Below are 27,112 nucleotides of genomic sequence, written 5' to 3' on the forward strand. Positions count from 1 at the left end.
CTCGCCTTCAAGTAGGGTTCCTTATCTCTCCCTCTAGTCAGAGGTTGAATTGCTAAAAGGCAAGATTTTGGTGCATTATGGCATAACCTTCCTCCACCTCCTCGGCACCCCAACCCCTCTGTCCCTCCCCAAGGAACGGCAATCCCTTTAAAAGTTTGATGGAGCTCAGTTGAGCGGAGTTTAGCAAACAAGTAACGCATACCTAGATGCTCCAAGTACAGTGCTCTTGGATGGTGCAATGCCCAGCTGCAGCCACTACGGCCAGGAAGGTGGAAGACTGGACAGACAGTCGGAGAAAACCAGGGTGAGGAAATGGAGGAGTAAGGAGAGGAGGAGAGGGAAGGAGGGGTAGGGAGGAAGAAGGGGAGGAGCTTCAGTGGGAGGGGCTTCGGGGGGAGGAGCTTCGAGCGGCGGCCGCGCTGCTGGCTCAGACCTGTCGGGATCGGTGGCCGCATGGCTGCGCCTATCTCGGGCCGCGGGGCCCGGGACCTGCTGCAGTTCCTGCGGCTGGTGGGGCAGCTCAAGGTGAGCGGGCGCCGGGAGGGCCGCCGGGGGCCGGGGTCGCGGCTGCGCGGAGAGAGGCCGGGGCCGGCCGCGGGGCGACGAGGCTCCTGCTCCCCACCTGGCCCGAGGCCAGCCCCCTTCCTCAGTTCTCCCGGCCTCTTGGGGTCGACAGAGGAAACCCCTCCGGATGGATGCGGTCGTGCGTCCGGACCGTGGTGGGAGGAAGCAAGTGGCGGAGACTGCGTGGCGGGGCTGCTAGGGCCGACCCCAGGCCGGGAGGAGTCCGAGACGCGCTGTTTCCTGTGTCGGCCTGGCGCTCCGATGGGGCCGGCCCAGGCGGCCTTTCGAGAGGTTTCTGGAGGGGATCCGGCGCGGTGATGTGCTGGTCCCTCTGCCCGCGTCTGCCCCGAGTACTTTTGGGGCTCACGACCCCACAACCGGCCAAGTGGGAAGATCAGAACCCATTGGTCCTGCAGGGTTTAAGTGGAGTGCTTAAAATCTGTCTCACAATTACTTATAGAAATAACAAGACTTTTTTTTTTTTTTTTAACGGAGGATTTTATGTAGCACACACTGGAGTTACATCCCAGGGGTCCTCCTCCTGCCGGTCCACCCCTGGCCACACGTTTTGCAGAATTTCTCCAAGTTCAAAGCAGATTATCTGTTTCATGCCATTGTTTCTACAGTTCATAAAATTCTTTAGAAATGTGAACTCCCGAGTCTCACAGGATCACATCATGATCTGAGTAAAAGGAAGAGTCATGACTGGTGGGTAGCATGAAGCAGTTAGAAATGCCTTATCCTTTCTGCTTCAGAATTTGGAAGTCTGTCGCTTGTTCACGACGCTCTCACCACAGTGTTTTCTACTTGTGTCTAATGAGTTGTTTGAAGTAAAACTTAACAACTCTTATAGTTAGGAAAGATACTTTACAGTTTTGTTCTTATGTTTTAAGGACTTGTATATGATCTGTACATCAGTAAATCGGTAACACGGAGTAACTTGACTTTTGGACTTATGTATTGTATACTTGTGAATTATTCCTCCCTCCCTCTCTCTTTCTCATTCTCTGCCCTCACTGGTTTATTTGATTCCAGAAGTTGATCATTTAGGTTAGTTAAGCGTTTTTTAATATGTACTGAAACCATGACCCAGCTTCTGTGCCCTGTTCCCTGGACTTCTCTTGAAGAGCACCGTAGATAAAATACTTATTTTTATCAATTGTTTTCTGTTCATTTTTATCAGAGAGTCCCGCGTACTGGCTGGGTATACAGAAATGTCCAGAAGCCAGAGAGCGTATCAGATCACATGTATAGGATGGCAATTATGGCTCTGGTGACCAAAGATGAACATCTTAACAAAGACCGGTAAGCTGTGAACTTTGGTGCCGGTTAGGGTCTGTGGGTATGCACGACTCTTCATGACTGAGGCCTGTGTCAAATTCTTGTAGCTTAGTGTATATGTCAAGAAAAATTACTTGAGGCAAACCATACAGATTCAGGATGTGGGAAGGGGCACTATATGCTGATCACTTCAGTTGTTGTAAACTGTACTCTGGGTTTTCTCCTGGCAAGTGAAAGAGGCTGCCTTGGTCTCAAGGAAACTTAAGTGTGATGTGAGGGTTTCCAGGGCCTTGAAGGTAAAGTGTCTTTTGTCTAAAATTGTATCCATACACTGTGTGTACCTTCATTTCACCCCTTTTCTGAATAGTAGCACTTATTTGTGAAGTGACTTTTTGAAATTGTATGTGCAGCAAAGAGCTGAGAAAGATATCCTCTCTCCCTTCAGTCAACCAACAAGTGTTTAAAATGCTTTTTGAGGGACTTCCCTGATGGTCCAGTGGGTAAGACTCCACGCCCAATGCAAGGGCCCTGAGTTTGATACCTGGGTGGGGAACTAGATCCGTCATGAATGCCGCAACTAAGACTTGACTCAGCCAAAATAAATAAATAAAATAAAAAATAAAATGCTTTTTGAGCGCAGGACAAACTTTCCTAGCAATACAGTATAAGATAGTAAATAAAACCCAGATGAATTACACAGGCCCAGAGTGGCTTCCATACAGAGCACAAAATAAATTAAGTTAGAAAATTTAACCGAAGAGATCACCTGTTCTTGGGCGGTCTTAATGGAGGATACAGAATCGGAGCTGACCTCTAAGGTGCTGATTAGGTGGAGAAGTAGAAGACAGCACATAAAGAGAAGGGCAGAGAAACCAAATCTCTGATGGTAGGAAAGTAAAGGTATATTTTGGAATTGATAAGTAAATCAAATTGATTGAAACAAAGGTCCATTAGGGAGTCTCCGGAGGCCTATTACTCTGTAGATGGTGTAGAATTTAGGAGATTTTTAGCAGATAGTATGAGATGAGCACGGTGTCAAATGGAGAGGCTCGTAAGGACAGTCTGAGATTTGAACTAGATGAGAGAGCAACTGCAGGCAGGGACACCTGTGAGGAGGCTGTGAGGCCTTCTGCCTTGGTGATGGTGGGAACATAAAACAGGCTGGCCCTCTGGGGCATTTATCTCATGAACTGCCTTTATTATTTTGATGATGATCATCATTATCACTAATAATTATAATCGTTTGTTGAATAATGAACATGTTTCAGGAACATAAATTATCTAATTTAGTTTTCATACCAAAGTTAGGAAGTATTATTACCCCTTTTTACGGATGTTAAAAATGAAGGCTGGGGCTTCCCTGGTGGCGCGGTGGTTGCGAGTCCGCCTGCCCATGCAGGGGACATGGGTTCGTGCCGCGGTCTGGGAAGATCCCACATGCCGCGGAGTGGCTGGGCCCGTGAGCCATGGCCGCTGAGCCTGCACCTGCGGAGCCTGTGCTCCGCAACGGGAGAGGCCGCGGCAGTGAGAGGCCCGCGTACCGCAAAAAAAAAAAAAAAAAAAAAAAAATGAAGGCTGCAAAACTCAGCATTTAAAGAAATTAAGTACCTTGGCAAAGGTCACACAGCTATTAGATGTTGATTGCTGGATGCAAACTCAGATCTGTCCAACTGTACTCATTTCTCTAGAAAGGGCATCATTTTGACATCTGACTAGTACATTGGGGAAATGATAGTTTTTGAATTTTGTATCGGTAAGTAAATGCTCTAACTAGATCACCTCCTGGCTTTTTAATCTAAAGTTAGCAAGCTTTTAAAGTGACATTTGAGAAACCAGCTATTTTTTTTTTAATTCATGCTAACAATTTCCCCTGTATTCTCATGTATTGTGCTGAATATTAACTAACTGTTTTGACTCAGAACTGTTGCAGGCTGGCAGAATATAATTACTTTAGGAAATACTGCATTAAAATAACATACTCTGTGAGGCTGGAGAAAGAAAACTATATTATGTAACTTCAAAGTAGTATAGAGAAGGAATCTGTAGTGAATATAATTCTGTGTAATTATTCACCATTTCTTGCCTGGTCAGATGTGTACGCCTAGCCCTGGTTCATGATATGGCAGAATGCATCGTTGGGGACATAGCACCAGCAGATAACATCCCCAAAGAAGAAAAACATAGGCGAGAAGAGGTCAGTGTTGACTGTTGACTCCACAAAAGACCCCCAGAAAAACCCACTGCTGAAACAAAGCTAAGTTTATTAGACCTATTGCAGTAAGGGAGAGTACCTCCTTGACGGAGTTTTAGTAGTGTCTCAGAAAGGAGGGTGAAGGGAGGGTATTTATAGAGTTTTAGGGCCTGGGCTGGAGGATGTTTGGATGCATCTTACAAGAGGAGCTGCTGTCTTACAAGATGGGATTGCATAGAGTTTAGGACATAATAACTTTGGGGTGGTAGGGCTGGTGAGCCAAGGTCTTAACAAGCGTCTTGAAGGGTCAGCTGTTAGTGCTTACTCTATTTTGGGTGGTTTACAATCTTACCTTCCAGAAGTAAGGATCTCTTGGAATAAGCAGTGAATTGGTTTTGCTTATTCTAAGCCTTGTTTAACACAGAGACAGGGCATTTTGTTGGTTTCAGTTCTCATGGAGGGGCATAGAGGGCACCTGAACACAGAGTACAGATAGTACGGCTTTCAGTAGGACAATGGAAATAGCTGGAACTTGAAGGAATTCTCCATGCTAGTTTAAGCTCTTTGGAGAGAAGTTCTATAAAGCCCAAGAATAATCATTATTATAATTAGTATTTAGTAAATTTTAACTTAGTCCTTTGATTTAGTGGTTAAAAGTAAAGAAAAAAATTTTGTATTAGTAAAAAATGAATAACATCAATAAAACATTGTCTGCTGATTTGGACTCTAAACCAGAGTCCAGGGACAAAGAGGAAGACATATTTGAAACAGAGACTGGAAAATCCAGGAAGGTTTTTTTTTTAAATGCTGAATGGCTGGTTTTTTTTAAAAATGCTGAATGGCTGGTTCCCAATTCAGGGTTTATTGCAAGCTGCTTTTATTGTAGGCCAGAGAGATTGAGTCAACAGATCCTTCATCAAGGTGGTTTAACAGGGAAAGTGGGCTTAAATAGCTGTTCTCGGAGCTGGCGGAGGCTAGAGCTCAGTAGCCAACAGCATTTTTGCCCCTCTAGAGGCAAGAAGATCTATGAGGAATCTCAGTTTAGGAGTTCCAACACACCCTAAATTATGGTAGTAAGGGGAATAGTGTAAGGAATGTGTTCTTAGTGTAAATACAGGTCCAGAACACACGAGCATCATGACAGTCTGTGAAAACGGAGGCGCTAAGGAACTGTTTCCCTGTAGGAGTCTAGACTGTCCTGAATAAAGAACTCCTAGGTTGACTGGCAGGATTAACACAAAAAGAAAACAATTAGCTCAAGATGCTGAGTTGTGGAGAGGAGTTAGCCCCAAACCAGAGGATGTTGGGTATTGACATATGACATAGAGAAAAAGGAGGAGGAAAAGACTCCTCAATTATATAGCACGTTTCAGGATGTACAATAGTTTCATTCAAGGGTAAATGTATATACCTTGTGGAGGAGAAATCACATACTGAAGTACCAGAGGGTGATCAGAGACCCTTAAAGTGACGCAAAGGAAGAAGAGAGTGTTCCCGTATAGGCACGCAAGGAATGTGAGGTTCATTCCACAGAGGAGCGAGTCAGAACCTTCTGAAGAAAAAACATTCAGTAGGAAGGATCTCCAACCACTGGGGACAGAGAAAACCCACCTCTGTCCTGACAGAAGCTGAGTCCTGGCTAGTGACACCCCCCGGAGCGGGGCATAGAGGGGACTTGACACTCAGTGCTGCTGCTTCCTGGACGCCGTATGCAGGCAATGATGAAAAGCCTGCCCAGCCTCATTAAACCTCCTGGCTGCTGCCCACTCCATCTGATTTACAGGAGAATAAATATCATCAGAAGGGACAGGGGAAACATCTTAAAGAACCCCAAGTTCTTGGACGGGAAACCAAAGGCTTGGGGGGTGCGCTGATACTCCATTGCCTCTTCCTCTGCTAGTTAGGATTTGGGACAGAGAAAAAGATCTGGGAGGTGAACAGTTCTTTATGCAGATGGTGTTCATGAATAAGATGTGGATGTCTGAGCCATAACTTAAGATAATTAAATGAGGGTTTCTTGGCTCCTTGAGGTGGAATGCACATACTGAAAACCAGGAAGTATCATTTGCCCAGAGGCTAGCCAACGGCATCAGAAAGGCTTTAAACCAAAGTAGGAATGGGAGGAAAAATACTTGATAAAATTGGAAGGCTGATTGTCTTGGAGGAGAGTAGGTATTAAGATGAAAGGGAGAATGAAGGTGTAGAAGAGAAAATTCAGGGGGGCCAAAAGTAATACTTGTAGTCTGACTCCCCTCCTAAACAGGATAAAATAAACTTCATATTATAACCCTAGTTGGTAAATGATGCCTGGTAGGGATCATTAAGAAGTAGTGGGATGAAGCTTGACTCTGGAATATAGCAATAGCAGGTTATATTCCTTTGCAAAGGGAAAACTTATTAAAACAGAAGGCAGAGTTATGATATATATGTACCTGAGAGTTAAAGTTGCTGAAGAACTAGAGGTTAAAAGGGGAAGAACAAAACTTTATTATGGGAGTAAACATGGCAAGATGGAGAAAGTGAAAAATACAGTGAACATTTTACAGAGTGCTTTTCCTGTGCCAGATAATGAGCACTTTATATATATATTAACTATTTAATCCTCGCAGCAATCCTTTCAGGTGGGTACCACTATTAACCCCATTTTACAGATGAGAAACCTGAAGGACAAAGAAGTAACTTGCACAGGGTTCCACGGCTAGTAAATGGCAAGCAGGGTTTCAAACCCCATCTGAATCTACAGTTTGTCATTAACTGTTGCACTCTTCAGCCCCACCAAAGATGTGTGAGTGATGAATACTGCTTTCTGGGTGCTTGTCACGAAACTGACAGACATTTGCTGAAAGCTTCACTCAGCTCAGAACTGTAGGCAGATTCTTGACATGCTTTGCTAACAGGAAGAAGCTAGGGAGATTATCACTCTAAATCTGTGTGAACAAGACAAAACTCAGTTTAGAAGTGGGAGTGGCAGGGCTCACCATCAGCCAGGGAAAGTCTGACATCTTCAGCCATTTGTCCTGGACTTTAATGAAGTCGATTTCAGTGGCTCATTTGAAAAGGTAGGCATGATTCTGTGGCATATGAGGCCAAACAAGGAATAACAACTAAGAGGTCTCAAAATGCAATTCTGATTGTATAATGACAGATGATATCAATGAGTTTAGGTCCAGAAAATCATTGCTTAATTTCAGGAAGAGAGCAAAAACATATTTGTTTGCTATGTATTGTTTTTTAAAAGACATGGTGATTTTAGTCACCAGGAAGCTTATTAATAAGTCAGTAATCATATGTGATTTTCAAAAAGCCAACTCAGCCTTGGGCTGCATTTATAGAAATAGAGCATTTGGCATGATGGAAGCTTTGGTTCCATTGTGTTTCGGGGTCAGACCACATATCAATCACCGTATTCAGTGCTGGGTGCATCGCTCTGAAGGAAATAAAGTTATCCCTTGTCACAGCAGGACTTTTATGTTTATATTCTAAAAGTTTAGATTTTGATATGTCTCTGTACCTATATGTTATTCAGTTCATTCTTTTCAAACAAAAGCAATGGGCAAACTTATGTTTCTAGAATGGTGTAGAGAAAAGCGATCTATTTATAAAGACACTATTAATTTTTGAAAGTGCAAAGTATTTTCTCAAATATTTTGCTGAGATTTATGCAAAAGAAACAAGGGAGAACGCAGGTGCAAAATACTCTAAATTTCATACCACTAAGCCTGCTGTAATGGTACAAACCATTCAAGATGGTGATGTTAGTTACAAGAGCAGATTGTTGACACTGGCCAATATGGTTTGCTCTGGAAGTGGTTGTATTCTATAACATTTTTTTCTCCCGGTAATAAATAATTATATATACAAATTTTTATTTTTATTGCTTTTTCCCATCTCACCATTTGATTTTATGTGAGACCTTTGCCAAAAGTGGTTCTTACAACCATATTCTTTTCAAAGAGCCTAAGCTCTAGTTAGAAGAACTGGACCAGATTAAGAGGCATAGGATGAGGATAGTGAAGGAATTGGAAGCCATTTGAGAGTAGATTGCAGACCTCATGCCCCCAAAATGTGATATTTTAGAATTTTGGAGCAACATAGAAATGAAGGAAGAGATGGGAATGAGAGGGGCTCCTGGGACTTGGAGACTAGAAATACATACTGAACACCCTCCATGCTCTCACTCCCTCATTTCTGCTTTTCTGTGGATTTTGGCTCTCCAGGCTCTACTCGGGGCTTCTGTCTCCCAGCCTGTGCTGGACAACTCATGCAGATGGCCCCTGAGTGGCTGGTTTGAGTTACATGGCCATCCCTTGGACCAATCACTGGTTGCAGAGATTCTGGCCCAGCCGGGCCACTGCCCACCTGTTTGACACTGTGTTTTTATGAGGGAGGGAGGAAGGCAGAAGAGCTGGGGCTATAGGCATGGTGGAAGGACTACAGGGACAATTTTCAGCTTGATGTAAGAAAGTACTTTCTACCAATGCTGCCTAAAGCCCATTTGGGTAACCTCTTGAGGTGCTAGGTTCCCACCACTGGACATGTTTATGGAGGGAGACTAAGAAGTGCCCAGTGATGCTGCTGGATGGTTTGGCTCATTACCCTTTAACATCTCTTTTCAGTCTGTGAGTCTGTGAGCCTATGAAATGCTGCTTGTAGTTTCATTTATGTTAATAACAATATCTGCCCATTTGTGTAGTGCTTTACATTTTGCAATAAAAACATTTTAACAATAAAAAATGAACATAATGTATACAAAAAATTTCTTTGAGATTTGTAATTCACTGATACTTTCCTATTCTCCCCACACTCAGGTTTGTTTTGAACTCTAGTATGCTTATGGTTGAAATTCATGTGGGCATCTTCAATTCATCCACAAGATGTAAAATCCATAAAACTCTTAGAGGAAAACACAGGCAGAACACTCTATGAAATAAATTACAGCAAGATCCTTTTTGACCCACCTCCTAGAGTAATGGAAATAAAAACAAAAATAAGCAAATGGGACCTAATGAAACTTAAAAGCTTTTGCACAGCAAAGGAAACCATAAACAAGACAAAAAGACAACCCTCAGAATGGGAGAAACTGTTTTCAGATGAAGCAACTGACAAAGGATTAATCTCCAAAATATACAAGCAGCTCATGGAGCTCGATATCATAAAAAACAACACAATCCAAAAATGGGTAGAAGACCTAAATAGACATTTCTCCAAAGAAGATATACAGATTGCCAACAAACACATGAAAGGATGCTCAACATCACTAATGATTAGAGAAATGCAAATCAAAACCACAATGAGGTATCACCTCACACTGGTCAGAATGACCATCATCACAAAATCTACAAACAATAAATGCTGGAGAGGGTGTGGAGAAAAGGGAACCCTCTTGCACTGTTGGTGGGAATGTAAATTGATACAGCCACTATGGAGAACAGTATGGAGATTCCTTAAAAAACTAAAAACAGAACTACCATATGACCCAGCAATCCCACTACTGGGCATATACCCTGAGAAAACCATAATTCAAAAGCAGTCATGTATCACAATGTTCACTGCAGCACTATTTACAATAGCCAGGACATGCAAGCAACCTAAGTGTCCATCGACAGATGAATGGATAAAGAAGATGTGGTACATATATACAATGGAATATTACTCAGCCATAAAAAGAAACGAATTTGAGTTATTTGTAGTAAGGTGGATGGACCTAGAGTCTGTCATACAGAGTAAAGTAAGTCAGAAAGAGAAAAATACCATATGGTAACACATATACATGGAATCTAAAAAACAAAAAATGTTCTGACGAACTTAGGAGCAGGACGGGAATAAAGATGCAGATGTAGAGAATGGACTTGAGGACACGGGGAGGGGGAAGGGTAAGCTGGGACGAAGTGAGAGAGTGGCATGGACATATATACACTACCAAATGTAAAATAGATACCTAGTGAGAAGCAGCCACATAGCACAGGGAGATCAGCTCGGTGCTTTATGACCACCTAGAGGAGTGGGATAGGGAGAGTGGGAGGGAGATGCAAGAGGGAGGAGATATGGGGATATATGTATATGTATAGCTGATTCACTTTGTTATACAGCAGAAACTAACACAACATTGTAAAGCAATTGTACTCCAATAAAGATGTTAAAAAAAAAAAAAAAGATGGAAGCTCCTTGGCCTTGCTACTGATATTTCTGTAATCATTTCACACCCTCCTCATTGTCCTTATTTGTGTCTGGTGTGCTGTAGGCCACAAAATAAGTGCTCGTGAATAAATACATATGAACAAATACATTTATTTAATGTACACAACTGCCCTCCTTGTAAGCCTAAATATTGTCCAATATTCTGCTGCCCCTTTGGGAGTTATTTGTAAGAGTTTGAGTCCATTATTTGGCATTTGTAGATGAGTTGTTAAATAAATGTGAATATGATTAAAGTAATGATTTGGTATTTCAGGAAGCTATGAAGCAGCTAACCCAGCTCCTCCCAGAGGATCTCAGAAAAGAGCTCTATGAACTTTGGGAAGTAAGTATATCTGATGGGTCGCTTTTTATTGTAACTGAATTTATATGGCTCATCAGTGTTTTATTTGACTTAGACTATCTCAATAAGCTGTCTCCAACTTGTTGCTTTTTCGGTCGTGTCAGTTTCTCACCTCCCAGCTGCTGCAGGAACTTCTCAGGACTAATAGTAGTTTTTCTTCCCATTTCCCTTGTCACCGTAAAGCCTGGTATGGATACTGACTCACAGCCCCTGGATTTCCTGATGCATGGCTCTCATCCTCCACCCTGTCAACCTCACACCCCCCCACCCCCGTCTCTGGTCCTTGAAAGGAATGTAGGCTTTGTGGTAGTTCAGAACTGGGTTCCCACCTCACTCACCACTTCCTGGCTCAGTGACCTTGGACTCCTTCCCCTCCCTGAGTCAGTTGTCCATCTCTGAAACCATTAAGGGGTGTTAGGGCTGTGTGAGGTCAAGGCCAGGTGCTGCCATGGAGCCCAGCGCAGAACGTGGGCTCTGTGGGTGCTCAGTCCCTCCCTGGTGCTGTTTTCCAGCAGTGAAGGGAAAACGACAAACAAACCCTGCCTACTGCAGTTTCTCACTCCCCTCCAGCCCCACTGACCCTCCCTTGCTTGAGCCTCTAGCCCCACCCCTTACGCTTGGGTAGCCCTGCCTCTCACTCTCACTTTTCACGTTTCCTTCAAAGCCCTGCTCCCTCCTCCTGTCTTCTGAACCTGACCTTCCACCTTTTCTTTCACCCCCTAAAACTCATACGTACCTCCAAATAAGACCTTATTTGGAACTAGGATTCTTACAGAGGTAATCAAGTTAAAATGAGGTCATTTGGGTGGGGCGCTTTTCCAATATGACTGGTGTCCTTATAGAAAGGGGAGTTTGGATGTAGAGACACACATATTGGAAGAATACCATGTGAGCATGAAGAAGGCCATCTGTAAGCCAAGGACAGAGGCCTGGAGCAGTTCCTTCCCTCACAGCCCTCAGAAGGAACCAACCCTGCAAATACCTTGATTTCCAATTCCCAGCCTCCAGAACTGGGAGTTAATAAATTTCTGTTGCTTAAGCCACCCGGTTTGTGGTACTTTTTACAGCAGCCTTAGAAAACTAATTCTCTCTCTCTTTCTTCCTCTTTCCCTGATTCTGTGCAGTGGCTACTTTATTATATTCTTCATTATTTTTTAATTATCTCTATATTCTCTCTGTTTGGCTCTTTACTGTATCTGTTAGAGTTTTGTACAGTTATAGCTGAAAGAAAGCCTGTTTCCAACTCCCTTATTTTATAGATAAGAAGACTGGAGACTAAAGAGTTTTGCCTTCCCCAAGGTCTCTTAGCCAGCTGGTGACAAAGCAAGGCCACAAGCCTGCCTCCTAACTCAGCATTTTCTTTATGTCATTACGCTGTATGTTAATTAATTGAACAAGCATTTATAGTTCTTATGTATTCATGATACTATGTCAGTTACTTACTATTAATTGTAAGAGACCCTGGGTTTCCAGGGGCTGCTGTAACAAATTACCACGAACTCGGATGGCTTAAAACAACAATGTATTGTCTCACAGTTTTGGAGGCCAGAAGTCCAAATCAAGGTGCTGGCAGGGCCATGCTCCCTGAAGGCTCTGGGAGAGGATCCTTCCTTGCCTCTCCCTAGCTTCTGGTGAATGCGTCTTCCAGCTTTGACATCCTTGCCTTCTGAATACTTTGTTCGAGTCTCTGCCTCCTTAGGTGATGTTCTTCCTGTGTCTGTATCTGTGCCCAGATTTCCCTCCCGTAAGGATGTCGGTCATTGGGTTGAGGTCCATCCTAATCCATTATGACTTTATCTTAATTTGATTACATCTGCAAAGACTCTATGTCCAAATAAGGTTACATTCGTGCATTACAGGTAGACATGATTTTGTGGGAACGCTATTCAACAGAGAACACAGACTCTCATATTAACTTATGCATGTTTTAGATTCATGTACATTGGCTTCAATACCAGATTTCCAAGGTTCAAGTTACTGGCTCCTCTGTTTACCAGCTATTTGATCTTGGGCAACTTACTGAACCTGTCTGTGTCTCAATTTCCTCATCTATAAAATGGTACTAATAGTAGTATACCTATTTTACAGGGTTGCGTGGCAATCAAATGAATATATGTAAAGCAGTTAGAATATTGCCTGACACATAGTACACTCTGTTTTTCTGTCTCCAGTCCATATGTTCTGATTTTGATTTAAGAAAACAGGGTCATTCTGTACCCAGGGAACTGAGTACTGGTTACATAGAAAATGGCAGTTGATCGATTTCTGAAACGTTAATCACTGCTATTCACAACTGTAAATAGCTATCAGCCCACAGGGTCGCATCTAGTTAAAGCAATTAGATATCCTCGATTATAATTTATCTTTTACCATAGAAGTGTGAAGTCAAATTTTAGTAAGTCAAGGGAAAACATTTTCATTTTTTTCCTCGAAGTATCACGGAAAGATATCCTCCCTACCACCTGCATTTTGCTTTAAGGAAATAACCCTTGGAATCCCGAGGCAAAGCAAGAGGTGCTCCCTGCCATATGCTGAATGCCTGGCACACTCACCTGCCCTTGGATTGTTTCCCAACATACAGCTGAAGATACTGTTGTTTTAACAAGTACCCCTTAAAAAAGCCTCTCTCTGTTCTATCCTTTGAAGTACAAGTGCAGTATTTTGGTGGGGAGTTTGATATACAGCAACATGAGGGTCCTGGGTCCCAGAGGGAGAGTCATGAGGAGGTGGGAAAGTGGAACACATAAAAGACAAACTTTATATATGTCAGTACTTCATGTAGTGCCAATCTTTCCCCAAGGGAGAGGGAGGTAACCTTTGATCTTCCTCTCCTTTCCTCTCTTTCTCTTTCCTTCGGTCCTCCATGTTGAGAACCTGGAACTTGTATCTCTTTCCTGCTTGAAATCCTCATCCTTCTGTTGTTCTGAAAACCCCAATCAGAGCTGCATCTAATAAAAACCAAGAAATCTTCAGTGATTCACATCACATCACCCTGCTGAGAAAGCATGACAGGTTCATTATCTGAACACATCTAGGGTGGAATTACAAATGAGAACTTGGCAGGGAAATCAGTTGGGAATACTTTGGTCTTAATAGAAGAATGGTTCTGTATAGTATTAATTGGGACGGTGGTTTTGTGACATGTGTCATGCACTATGAAGCAGACTGCCTCTTATTTCTGGTCTGCACTGAGGAGGGAGGGAACAAAGGGAAGAGGAGAGGTAAAAAGGCCACACCCCGTCCACTACCTTCACCGCCTCCCTGCCACCAACACATGCACATACCCATGGCATGAAGAGTTCTCAGACCCTGGCTGTATCCTCAAGAGTCATAACCCGGTGGGACTTGATTAACTCCTCCCTATTTGGAAAGCAGGGACAGAGATTTTCATTGTAGAGTGGTAACCGAAATTAAATGAGAAAGCTAGAAATTCATTTCAAAGGGAAAAGGAAACGCGACATTAAATGGAGAGGGAAATAATTTGAGAAGCATAAGATGAAATATTGGCTTGAAGTTGAAAAGACCTGCTCTACTCAGGTGGATTAAAGAATAATGATCTTGAAGATAAGTTACTAAACAGGAAGGAAAATGCTTGGAAGTGTCCATGTGAACACATGAGGCCTCGCAGGCATCGGGTGGAATAGATGGAGCTGTGAGCACCGCCTTCCCACATACAGCGCCTCTGTTAAGCTGTGGAATTGCAGGTGACTAGTCTCTGTGATGGGTTTGTATGCAGTGGAGAAATGTGGCCAGTGCAGAATGTGCGTTTAGCTGTGACTCTGATTTCAGGTACCAGAATGAGAATTTTCCTGGAATAACCTATCATGCAGCCCTAATCATGTGGCTTTAATTGTCCCTTTACTTAGGAATATGAGACCCAATCTAGTGCAGAAGCTAAATTTGTGAAGCAGCTGGACCAATGTGAAATGATTCTTCAGGCATCAGAATATGAAGACCTTGAGAACAAACCTGGGAGACTGCAGGACTTCTACAATTCCACAGCAGGTGCGCACTGCTGCTTTCAATAAGCATCACTTTGGTTCGGCTTAATTTACTCCTAGTGTATAAAATGTTAGTCGTAACATTATATTATATGTCCACTGTTGTCACCCTCCTCTGGCACTTGCGTACGGAGCATCTAAGAAGCAAATGGTGGGGTTTATGGTATGAGGTGACCTAGTACACAAGAGCATTGCCGCCCTGGAGTCTGAGCACCAGGTTCACGTCACACATACTAGCTGTGTGCTTCCAGGCAGTCTCCTGACCTCTCTGAAAAATGGAAATCATAATACCCTACTTAAGACATAGGCTGGTTTTGAGATTCAAGAGAGATAATGTATGTCAAATGCATTATAATATGTAAGTGCTTTACAGATGTCAGGTCATGTTAAGGTGGAGGTAGAAATAGAGACTTAAAAAGAGAAAACTCCAAACAGCTGAAGTCACCGTCGTCATTATAGCTCTTCAGAGCACAGGCCTAAAGTCAAACTGCATGGGTTTGAATCCTGGTTCTGCCACATACAATTTACGTAACTTCCAGTAAATTAATACTTAACCTAGCTCTGGGCCTTTGTTTCCTTATTGTTAACTTGAGGATAATTACAAAATCTACTTTATAGGGTTATTTGAGGATATATGTGAAGTGCTTAGAAAATGGCTGGCAATAAGCCTTAGCTATCTTCATTTTTTTTTTTTTTTTTTGCGGTACGCGGGCCTCTCACTGTTGTGGCCTCTCCCGTTGCGGAGCACAGGCTCCGTCCGGACGCGCAGGCTCAGTAGCCATGGCTCACGGGCCCAGCCGCTCCGCGGCATGTGGGATCTTCCCGGACCGGGGCACGAACCTGCGTCCCCTGCGTCGGCAGGCGGACTCCCAACCACTGCGCCACCAGGGAAGCCCGCTATCTTCATTTTGATTCAGCTTCTAGAGTGAGGCACCAGGTGCACTGACCGCTGGTGTTCATGTTGCTCCCTGGAGTAGAACTCCATCTGTCTTCCCTGGGAGTTCTTCAGGCTCAGCTCAGCCTCCATCTCCCCTGAGAATACTGTTAGCGATGATTTTGGGGGGACCTCTCTGGACCCTTTTGTGACCTCATCAAGTAGAGGAAAGTCCCAGCTCCAAAATATGCTCCAAACTATGATTTGCTTTGTAATGAAGTTGATGTGATTTTCCTTCTCTCTTTTCCAGCCCCACTACCTCTGCCCTAGACAAGGCCCTCATTATTTCTGTATTGAACTGTTGTTATAACCACCTAATTTAATCTGCTAGGCTCATGAGTTCATCCTGCATGTCTCAGTGCTTTCCTCCTTTGTAGATATAGGTATCATCACCTCTTTGTTTTTTAAACGTTTGTGGCTTTCCTCTTCCTTAAAAATAAAATCTTGACAATTTTTAAGTCATCTGAACAGCTCTGCAGGCTAAGGCCACTCAGCTGTCTGGTTTCCTCTCCTAATCTTCCCTGTCACAGCTGAGCGTTCCCTTCTTTTTGCTCAATCTCCCCTTGGCCTGCAGCTTGCCTTAGCGTTGTCACAGTCTGACTTGCATCCTCTGTAATGATGTTCCTCGTTGGGTTTCTTTCCAAAACCCCACTTGCCCACCCCACCCTATCGTAAGCTGTTTGAGGGCTGAGACCAACCAGCTTTGTCTTATCTGTCCTTGATATAGGTGATGCTCAAAATGTTTGACTTTGGTTCAGTGGAATAATGTTGTAAACCAGGTGTCAGCCAACTATAGCCCGTGGGCCAAACTGGCTGCTGCTTGTTTCTATCAATAAAGCTTTACTGAAACAGCCACGCTCTTTCTTTCTCTGTTGTCTATACTGTTTTCATGCTACAGCAGCAGAGATGAGTAGTTGGCAGCAAAGACCAAATAGTTCACAAAACCTAAAATATTTACTATCTGACTCTTTACACGAAAAAAGGTTTGACCAATGATTGGGTTACTAGATAGCATATTTCCCCAATAAGGTAATAAAATATGTCATGTTTATGTTGTTCTTTGCATTTTAATACTATTATCTTCTGTTTTGGTACATTCACAATGAAAAACAGAAAATGAAACATGAGAATACTAGTACAATCAAAAACTATGGGAGCTGGAAGGTCATCTGGTTTAAACTCCACATTATATTGTGGAAGAAACTTGAGCCTGGAAAGAGGGTGATGTGCGCACAGCTGATGAGATTACAATTCACTGCACTTTCCACTGTGGTGCACTATTTCTAGTAAAAAATTAGTAAACTTAAACAGTGTAAATGATGTAAGAAATGGTTTCTTCCTATTTCTTGCCCTGGTTTGGACCAGGGTAGTAATGGTAGAAAAAGTAAGAAGTCAGATTCTGGATATATTTTGAGTATAGAGTCGACAGGATTTGTGTATGGGGTGTTTATAAGAGGAGTCTGAGGATTTTGGACTTTCCACTAGACAGGAAAGATGGGGGGAAGAATAGGTTTGGAGGAAGAAAATCAGGGGTCCCAGAAGCCAAGGGAAGAAAGTGTTTCAAGAGGGCAGGAGTAGCCGTCGGATTTAGCAACATGGAGCTGATCGGTGTCCTTGGTAAAAGCAGTTTTGGTGGAATGACGTTAAGTCTGACAGCACGACTTTTACACCGTGGGGCAGAGGATGGCCTGGAAGCAACGAGGAGTGTGGAGGACAAGCCCTGGCCTGGTGGTAGGAGCTGCATGAGACGGAAGACAGCCACGGGTGGAGGGGCTGCAGAGAAAGCTGTATCCTCAGGACGAGTAGGTGTCAGTTAGGGCAAGAAAGTGAAGGGGACGTTCAGAGAAGAGATTGAGCATAGCGAATCAATGGAATAGAGTTAACTGTGGAATGAAGAGCAAGCAACAAAAGGCACTGGCAAGAGAAGACAGTCAGGGAAGAAGGGACGGTGGGTTTAACCACCCCCCAGCCCACCGCGTGCTAGCCACCACCCACCTAAGATAGCTCGGAGCTTGGTTGCTGCCCAGGGCAGAAACCCAGAGGGGCCAAGGAGCCAGGAAGATAGCACAGACTAGCTGGTTTCATTGTAGATGTTTGCACTCTTGTTTGCATCCTGGGACAGCCCAGACCCCCTGGTCTTCCTATCAGTCTTTTTATATGTAGGTGCATTGTTCCCCACAACTAATTGCAGATGCAGAATGGACAGCAATTGTTCTCAGTTCTCTGGACTCCATCCTCCCTGAGTTTCCCTGGAGTTCCTGGTCGGGGTACTCAGAGGCTGCCTGGTGAGGTTTTCCCCAGGTCTGCCTGAGCTGTAGTTCTTTGCCTGATTCTCATCCTTACGCTTGATAGCATCTGGGGTGACTAGCGTAAGCTCCGAGTGGTTGCCTTTGGCCTCTCTCCAGGACCTGGAATCTTACTCTGCGTTGGAGTCAAGTATGGGTCAGATCACAGAATCGGGCTCCTGACAAGCCCTAGGATCCAGCTGGAGAAACTGATGTATTCACTTGTCATTATCTTTTTCCCTATCTTCTTGCATTGCAGGAAAATTCAGTCACCCTGAGATAGCCCAGCTTGTTTCTGAACTTGAGGCAGAAAGAAACGCTAACATAGCTGCCGCCGCCAGTGAGCCACACTCGTGAGATGCACTCCTGTAACAAACATTTTATTTTTCTGTTTCATGGTATTGTGTTTTGCCACTGTTGGTCTGTTGATTCCCCAGATGTGAGTCTATTTTCAATTGCCTGGACTCCAGCAAGAAACGTGATAAAATTTGGACAGTAAAAGAAGCGACAGAACAGGGTGTGGTCCTGAAAATGCCATGGATGAAGACTTGGAGGGTGGGGGGCTTTTTATGAACTGAATAAATAAAATTTTAAAACCTTAAACTTTGGAATATTTATTACTGATTTTAAGTCATCTTATTCTGAGTTAATAACCTAACTCCCTGAAGGCCAGATTCGTTGAACAATAGAAAATTTAATTATGATTGCTTTTAAGAAGATTCTTCAGCTGGCTTAGTGATAAGGATCCAGGAAAGACAAAAGTATCATAATGCATTCTCCCATCAGATGAAATGTTGCTTTATTCAGATTCTGCAGCCAGATTTTTAATTCACTATGATCTGCTTTAGGCCCCTGATCATAGACTTGTAAACCTGGTAACTGGTTCTGCCCCCGCCCCCGTCAATCCTTTCTGTCATTTGGGGATATAAATCTGGGCATGCGATCTCAAATGGCATTTCTCCTCCTCTGTTTTCCCCTGGCTGATTTATATTCTTCAGACCTTGATTATAAGATATTTATCACCAGATGAGAAATATATGAGTTATTACTGGGTCACGGGACCTTATGGAGCGAACACATCAGACCCGACTTCTTCCCCTCATTTCCCTAGCATAGGGTAAGTAATCTGCCTGCTTGCCTTTACATGTTGCACAGCCACTGAATGGTGAGGAAAGGAAGGCTATCCATGCAAACCTGCTCAGTAGTTTGGTGGGAGCGTGATGCCTGTCCCTTTAATTCAAATGTCAGTTTCCATTTGAAGAAGGCCTAAAAAGGCTGGCATGGTGAGGCTCCTAGGCACCGTTTCTTTGGAAACTCTTGGCAGTATCCATGGATACCCAATCTGCCGGAAGCAAGGTGCGTGATCTCTTTAGGAGCAACACAAGCGTGTACACAGAGCTGATCTGCACTGAAAAGAGCAGTGCTGCTCTGCACTGAAATGCTGCTGCATCACAGCAACAGTATGTAAAAGGCAGTAAATAGTTGAAAGTCAGCGAAGTCTGGTTATTCATTGGAGATACGGTTTAGAAGAAAACAACTATATCTATCAGTGTTTTGGAGTTTTTTTCTCCTGGCATGAAAACGTGCACACAAAATAACCCTTGATAAAGTTCAAATATTTGTAACTGGAAGATTTTCTGTGGCCCTGGAGTTTTATTTGGGTCGTTTGCCTGTTGTAATTTTCATAAATCCACACAGAGACTCTCGAAGTCTTTACTGGGGTCAGACTTAATACTGGTCTCAGTCATTATCTCAGTTTTCCATTTACCTACCAAATGAGGGTTCACACTTAGTCCTAAACCTTCCTTATTGGGCTAATATATTTAAAAACAGAAAATGTAATGGTGTTATAAATAAAATATCCTTTAATAAGGACAAAATGAAGATCAGTAAAAGAAGATAGCTATTGCATTCACCAGCCGATGTCTACAAATAGTTAAGCATTATCAATCTAATGTTTTTTTCTTCTTAGGTACCTGTGCTACTTGTCTGGAATTGGTCTTCTGAATAACAAACCCTAGAACTATGTTGCCGAGTAAATAATTATTCTTGGGTTGAACTGTTGGTTGGCAGACCGGCTCCCCTACGCGGAGGGCAAGGAGAGACTGCAGAAGAGGCAGCCACTCCAGCTTAGTAGGTGGCCAGTTCATAAGCAAGGCAACTTACGTATGCAGCTTGTCTGGGGCGGCCTCAAGACAAGATCTCTGCACTCGCCTGTCAGAATCTTGAATTTATATAGAAGCTTTAACTGGCTTCAGTCAGTCATGTGTACCGTCCAGATGGTCTCAACCATTACCGTCACAAGGCAGCTTCCTGAAACAGCTCCTAGTGTGGGAATGGTAGGTGGAACACACATTACACGCACAGGGATGGGGGTGAGTAGCCTCCGATTGCCTGGGCCCAGCTCTCTGGTCAGCTGGTGGTCACATCCTCCTGATGACCTCCAACATGAACTCAACAAAAACAATTCCTTGTAACCTCTTGGTAATGAGGAAGAGACTACCCCGCACTCAAAAAGAGGAGCAGCTGGAAGGGTTGGTCTGCAGGGGGCACCTCAGGCTAGTTCTCCCTGCCTGGTCCCTGGGGCTGATCCGGGTCGGGTGGAGGTGGGGGTGGTTCTATCTCCAAAACAGTTCCTTGTTTTCCCATTGTCTGTGGGCTACCATTTCCCAAATTACAACAGACACGAGCAGCTCCTGAGTAAGTAAGCAGTGAGAAGATGAGACCTACCAACCAAAAACTGATTTAATTATTCTACTCACACATCTCATGACAAAATGAAAAAAGAGATGTCATGGCCATTATATCGCTCCCAGATGAGAGGGAATAATTTTAATTAAAAACAAACTTTTCAATTAATAGAGGTGATGGGAATATAGTTTTTAAAAAACTGATGAAATTAGAATTTTTGAAGAATGGTTTAAAATAAACAGCTAGGGACTTTCCTGGTGGTCTAGTGGTTAAGACTCCATGCTCCCAATGCAGGGGACCTGGGTTCGATCCCTGGTCAGGGAACTAGATTCTGCATGCTGCAACTAAGACCTGGTGCAGCCAAAAAAATTAAAATAAATAAAATAAACAGATAAAATATATTTTATTTTATTTTAGCTTTGAGGCATTAACACTAATTTTCTTGATTATTTTTCTACCTAATTTTAATACTGTGTTTTCAGATTGTAGGGTTGAGACTACTGTGTGCAGAAATGGGTTGGTGAATGAAAATACGTTTATAGCAACATAACTGCATTTTCTAATACAATGCAGGGTGCTGAATGCAATCAAAACAACGGCAGTGAGTTTACAAAAGGTGACCAGGCAACTGCAGATTGGTCACAGAGAGACCGAGGACACGCTGTAGCAGGGGGTGAGCAACACAGTCACAAGCCAGTTTGGCTTCAACCAGCAGGCTGGAAGGATAAATTAGGGAGAATGCCAACGCTCCTACTGGCAGGGCTCCTTTGTCCACTCTGCTTCAAGTTTATAGCCCCACACCTATTGCTCCTGAGATTTCAGGCCTCAGAGATTATGTGGCCCTGAACCAGTTCGATTTTCAGTTAGGTGTATGGATTGTCCTGCTGCATTAACTTCAATGGAAGTTTTTAGGTTGGTCTTACTTCACTGTTTACATATATCCACTTCTGTTTAATAATAAGTTAAAAAATGAACAATGGGGCTTCCCTGCTGGTGCAGTGGTTGAGAGTCCGCCTGCCGATGCAGGGGACGCGGGTTCGTGCCCCGGTCCGGGAAGATCCCACATGCCGCGGAGCGGCTGGGCCCGTGAGCCACGGCCGCTGAGCCTGCGCGTCCGGAGCCTGTGCTCCACAACGGGAGAGGCCACAGCAGTGAGAGGCCCGCACAACGCAAAAAAAACCAAACCAAACCAAAACACAATGAACATACTATCTCTCTATATTATGTATATTATATGTATTATATATTATTTATATATAATATAGTTATATATATTGCTATCTATATTATGTATATTATATGTATTATATATCATTTATATATAATATATAGTTATATATATTGCTTATTTAAATTGTGAATTTTTAGTTGGTAGGTCTATTCTACACTCTACAGTGTACATTTAAAAAACGTAGCTATAGGATGCTACTAACAACAAATGCTACCTTCTACCTAATAACAAATGTATGTTCCCATTTAGAAGAAAAAAGAAGCATATGATGTGGAAGGTAAACAGTACTGCAGAAATCTGATTGTACTGATTGATGCTTTTTTCATTCTTGTGAGCAATTTGCAAACTGGAAACCGTTGCAGAGCCCTGCTTCTCCCATTTTCTAGCAATTCCCTTTTCAGCTATCTCTTGCCTACTTAACTCAGTAGTTACCAAGTTAACTACTACTCTAGGTAGATTAGAGAGAATTTTATAATTGTAGATTGTTTCAGCATCCTAAGGTAGTTGAGGTTATAATTACTTACATATCCTCTCTCATATTTTCCAAATTAGCAGAAGTTGATTTAAAATAGCATCTGCAGAATTATACCTACCACCTTTCAAGGTCATCAGCAGAACTGAAACGTAAAGAAATTAAGAATTCAAAGTCGTCATTAAAATCAATTATTTTAATTGCTTAAATAAACATAAAGAATTAAAGTAGGCGAGGGAGATTGGAAGCAGTTTGATGAAATTCTCAGCGTCATCCCAATCACTGCTAGAGACGGTCAGAAAGAGCCCCATCCTGTGGACAGAACTGAAAGGCGGCACTGAGCCTTCAAAGACATGCACTTTGTACAGGAGTCCAAGCAAAAATCAAAGCAAATAATTAATAGCTACATGTTTGGAAAATATGTTGAATTACACAAAAAACAAGGGTCGTGACCAACTGTGTACCTGCTGCAGCCGACATTTTAAAAGATGACAATCTATGAATACTAAAGTGTGATGGTCACGTGGTCCATCATCAACACAAATTCAAGTGGAAATCATTTAATTAAACTTTCAGGAGAAGCCATTTGAAGAACAAGGTCAAGGCCTGGGTCTTCCAGTGGGATTCTGGTCTTCATATCCGGTTGCGCGCGGGCAGGGCAGGGTCCCTGGAGGCGGCTGCGGGCGCGGGCGGGGCCCTAGCACTGCAGCTCCTCCTCCTCGGCCCGCCGGGGGCCGCCGGCCGAGCTCTGCGCGCTGGCTTGGGCCGTGGAGCTCAGCACCTCCTCAAAGCTGCCTCCGCCGTGGTTCGTCCCGCCTACTTTCGTCTGAAACGGGTTGAGACGCGCACATGCAGTTATTTCGTTATTTCTGTAATTTTAAAAATAAGATCGATTGCTTTCAAGTTCATAAATATACTTGTCTTCTTGAAAGGGGATGCAAAGGATGTAGAGAAGTTAGTTTCCTTTAGCAGGGGGCTAGGATATCATTCATATTTGGGTCCTGCGACTGGACTCGAAACTGTAATTTGTACAGATTTAGCGACTCTCTCTTTGTCTCTTCTACATCTAAAATTCTCAGTCCCTTCAGGGGCATATGCAGATCTGTGGATTTGCACCATCTACTCACTCACCCAGAGAACCGAGTTAATCAAATGGAATGGGATATTAGATAAATTCCCCCAATTTCACAAATGTGTGAATGCCTTTTAGTGACTCCAGCTTGAGTTTTCCATTTGGGATTTAGCAAGGCAATCTGGATTTCCGAAAAATGTCTCTTGAAAAGCAGAGTGGCTCAATGGAACATGATTTCTGGTTTCTAATACTTTGAGAGTTGGAGATGAATCATGGCTTAAGCACTGCTCCTCTCATATCTTTCCAGGCAGTTGTCTTTATAGGAGGAATATACCTTAAAATGCAAAGTTATGATGCTTTACGAAGCTCTCTTTTTGTGTACTTGTTATTGGCTAATAAGAATATAGTCAGGGGCTTCCCTGGTGGCGCAGTGGTTGAGAATCTGCCTGCCAATGCAGGGAACACGGGTTCGAGCCCTGGTCTGGGAAGATCCCACATACCGCAGAGCAACTGGGCCTGTGAGCCGCAATTACTGAGCCTGCGCGTCTGGAGCCTGTGCTCCGCAGAGAACAAGAGAGGCAGCGATAGTGAGAGGCCCGCGCACCGCGATGAAGAGTGGCCCCTGCTTGCCACAACTAGAGAAAGCCCTCGCACAGAAATGAAGACCCAACACAGCCATAAATAAATAAATAAATATTTTTAAAAATTAAAAAAAAAAAAGAATATAGTCAGGAAGAAATCAATTTATAATAAAGAAATATGGTTAAGTATTTTGAAAAATTCCTTATTATAAGGTCTCTCAAAAGAATATTTAATGGTCCAAAATGCTTAATGCAAGTCTTGTTAATGGCCACATCGGCCTTCCTTTAACCATTAACAATATGGAAAAATACTTTGAGGAAAAGAAAGGTATAGAAGATGTTGCTCTTCCCAAAATGCTGTCTACACCTCACTGTCACGTATGATCACTCACAAGGACATAAACCACACTGGGAAATGTACCTGCCAATTGCCTGGCCTGCCCTTTTAAAACCTTAACCAGGATTTAAAAGCAGTTCAGTCATCGCAAATCACACACGAACTTTTCTCCCATTGTCACTAAAATCCCTCTGCCTCTGTAAATTCAGTTACTAAGTTGAATTTTTCCACTCTGCTTGGGATTGGAAAACTCATTCTGGAAAGTGACAGATTATAAATATTTTAGGCTTAGGAACCACATCGTCTCTGTCACAAATACTCAAATCAGCCATTGTAGAAAGCAGCCAAGATAATACATAAGTGAATGAGCATGGCTGTGTTCCATACAGGCTGTATGAATGGACACTGAAATGTGAATTCCGTGTAATTTAATTTTCAAATCACAAAATATTGTTCTTCCTTTGATTTTTTTTAACCATTAAAAAAAAAGTGAAAACCATTCTTAGCATACAGACGGCTCAAAAATAGGCAACCAGCTGAATCTGGCCCATAAACCTTAGTTTGCAGACCTCAGGGACAGAGCACTGATTCCTCCTCCACTCTGTGTTACCTTAGCACTGGAAAGAAGCAGGGGGTTGGTTTCAACTATCTGATTGTTCACTATGGTTATTTCTTTTCCGAGAGAGGCAAGGTTAATTCAATGTAATTAACTCTACTAATAGTTCCCGTCTTCCGCCTTCCTCTTTAGTCGCATTCTCTTTAGCAAGAGAAGTCACACACAGTGTTGAAATCAGGTGAATACCAATTACTGATGTTTTCTTCTGGACTTTGTTTTGTTCTTCCCTTCTAGTTCTTGATTTCTTAAATCAAAATAGAAAAATAAAGAGGGAGGAAACCACTTGGAAATAAAGCACTTTGGCCAAGAAAGGAGTGGACTAAAGGGGTTTCCTAACCATGCGGGTTTTAACTACACACTACAATACTTGAGCCAAGGACCTCCTTAAGCAGAGATGTGAACAATAAGCTTCTCCCGGACCCTTCCCTTCAAAATGTTTTTTCATCCAAGAAGTTGTCACTGTGTCCCCAACACTATAACTGCTCTTTGCAAAAAAATTTTATTTGAATTACTGAACTGGGCTTCCTGATCTTTCTTAATAAAAGTATCCGGTTGAAAGGACACAAAGAAACAGTAAGTATATCTTACCTTTTTTTATGGTTTTAATTCAGGCCATACAATGTGCTCACCAAAAAGTAGGGGCACTAAAAATATGTTCTGCTTGACATGGGTGCAGAACGGTCAGAGGGGATGTAGTTGCCCATGATTCACTGGAACATAGTAGAACATTCCAAATATGGTTTCATAGGAGCTGATTCTGGGTCTGTTTTCTGTTTGCTTGTTTTAGATGAAATAGAAATTGTGCTTATTGAGTGTACAGGTGACACCAGCCAAGATGTCAAGTAATACATTGATGTATTACAAGGATGTAGGCAGAAAGGACTAAATTTTATATGATTTTGATGAACTGGCAAGTTTTTCATGGGAAATCAAACTATCTACACAATTGGGTATAAAATAAGAACGATCCATTGCGTGCAAATGCCAGATGGTGTGATAGATTGTGTGCAAAGATGGCAGGAACGGACGTCGCTTCACAGCAGAACATTACTCCTAATAGAACACAAATATGAACACGATTCCCTCTAAGTGGTGTTTGAAAAATCAGGCTTAAAGCAAGATGTGTGAGTGGAAATACAGCATATAGACCTGCAAGGAATTTCACTCATCTGTACTGATTCATGAGTCATTCCCTCAGCAGGAAATAACCTCAGGATTGAAAAGTTACAGAAGTTTTGGAGAAGATTCAGAACACAAAAGAAAACTATGCAGAAAATAAACTATACACAGAAGGGTTAAATATCTATTGTTTAGTCTGGAGGGAAAAAAAGGAATGAGAAGTTTGTAATTATTGAGGAAGTGGGAGGTCTGACACACAGCATGACTATTAGCTATTCTCTTGTTGCCTGTGTGGGCAGAGAAAGAGAAACTAGGTGGTGGGTGGGCCGTGAGTCTTGTTAGACCCATGGACAATCATGCAGACATAGAATCTGCTTTCAGGAGGTCTTGACACAGGCTAGTATCCAGTTGGCTGAGTTAGTTTTGTGCATGTCTGAGGAAGGCGGCAGGCTCTGTACCTTCCATCCAGATGCGGTGAGAAAAGTGAGAGGCTGACAGTGTGGATCAGACACTTATCTCATATATGAACTGTGAGCTAACCAGAGTTTCCTGAAAGCAAATGAAAACAGGTTGTTCTTTATTCTTCTTTTGCTTCTTCATACCTCCTTCTTCTAAAGAAAACCTAAAAAGCACAACTTCTCCTATGTCAGAACCTGACAACAGAATCCATCCTTCTTGGATTGTCTTAAGGCTGAGAACCAAATGTTGAGAAATTAACTCCTGGGGTTTTTGGAATCTTTTGTTTTGAAACTAGATATTCTGGCATGAGAAACGTCTGTGACACTGCAGGTCTCTACCCATAAAAAGTTTTTCCTACAAACAGCGGCAATTTAATGGCTCCCCTGGGTCCCTAAATAAATGATAATGTTGACAGGCAGAGCAGTAAAACTGCACAACTAGAGACTGCTGGTAAATGAAATCAATGAAAGCATGGTAAATGTTGAGTAATAATTTCATTCTTGAGCCTTAAACACCTAATCACAGATCTGGAAAAGAGAAGACTATGTGAAAGCCTCTTCTAAGGGGAAAGACCCTCCAGGTCAAAATCAATAAGAGCATCTAAGACCTCGACTAAGGAATAACTTATACCCTCACAGACTCTCATCTGGCAGCACATGTGAGCGTCGTATGATTCAGAAGCAGCTGGGTAATCAGCACGAGCCTATATGTGCTTTTGATCTGATTAAAGATCACACATA

The 27,112-nt window shown here is 42.8% G+C and overlaps 2 protein-coding genes across 5 annotated transcripts in view; one reads left to right on the top strand and one right to left on the bottom strand.

Annotated features, from left to right (window-relative positions):
• Positions 1-420: 420 nt before the first annotated feature.
• On the top strand, positions 421-18,397 carry HDDC2 (HD domain containing 2). Its single transcript, XM_024759062.1, has 6 exons — positions 421-525; positions 1,748-1,869; positions 3,937-4,039; positions 10,488-10,556; positions 14,441-14,579; positions 18,054-18,397. Exons 1-6 carry the CDS (start codon positions 454-456, stop codon positions 18,149-18,151), a joined length of 603 nt encoding a protein of 200 aa, XP_024614830.1. The 5' UTR covers positions 421-453; the 3' UTR covers positions 18,152-18,397.
• A 3,969-nt stretch (positions 18,398-22,366) lies between these two features.
• TPD52L1 (TPD52 like 1) overlaps positions 22,367-27,112 on the bottom strand; it is a 98,647-nt gene continuing 93,901 nt past the window's right edge. For 3 of the 4 annotated variants that reach the window (XM_024759147.1, XM_024759145.1, XM_024759144.1), the window contains one exon: positions 22,367-23,014. In XM_024759147.1, coding sequence (XP_024614915.1) covers positions 23,005-23,014 — 10 coding nt within the window. In that variant the 3' untranslated portion in view covers positions 22,367-23,004. Of the gene's footprint in view, positions 23,058-27,112 lie in introns of all 4 variants that reach the window. The other variant, XM_024759146.1, reaches the window with a different exon arrangement.

Source organism: Neophocaena asiaeorientalis, unplaced genomic scaffold, assembly GCF_003031525.2.
Source record: "Neophocaena asiaeorientalis asiaeorientalis breed wild unplaced genomic scaffold, Neophocaena_asiaeorientalis_V1.1 scaffold5, whole genome shotgun sequence".
NCBI classification, from domain to species: Eukaryota; Metazoa; Chordata; class Mammalia; order Artiodactyla; family Phocoenidae; genus Neophocaena; species Neophocaena asiaeorientalis.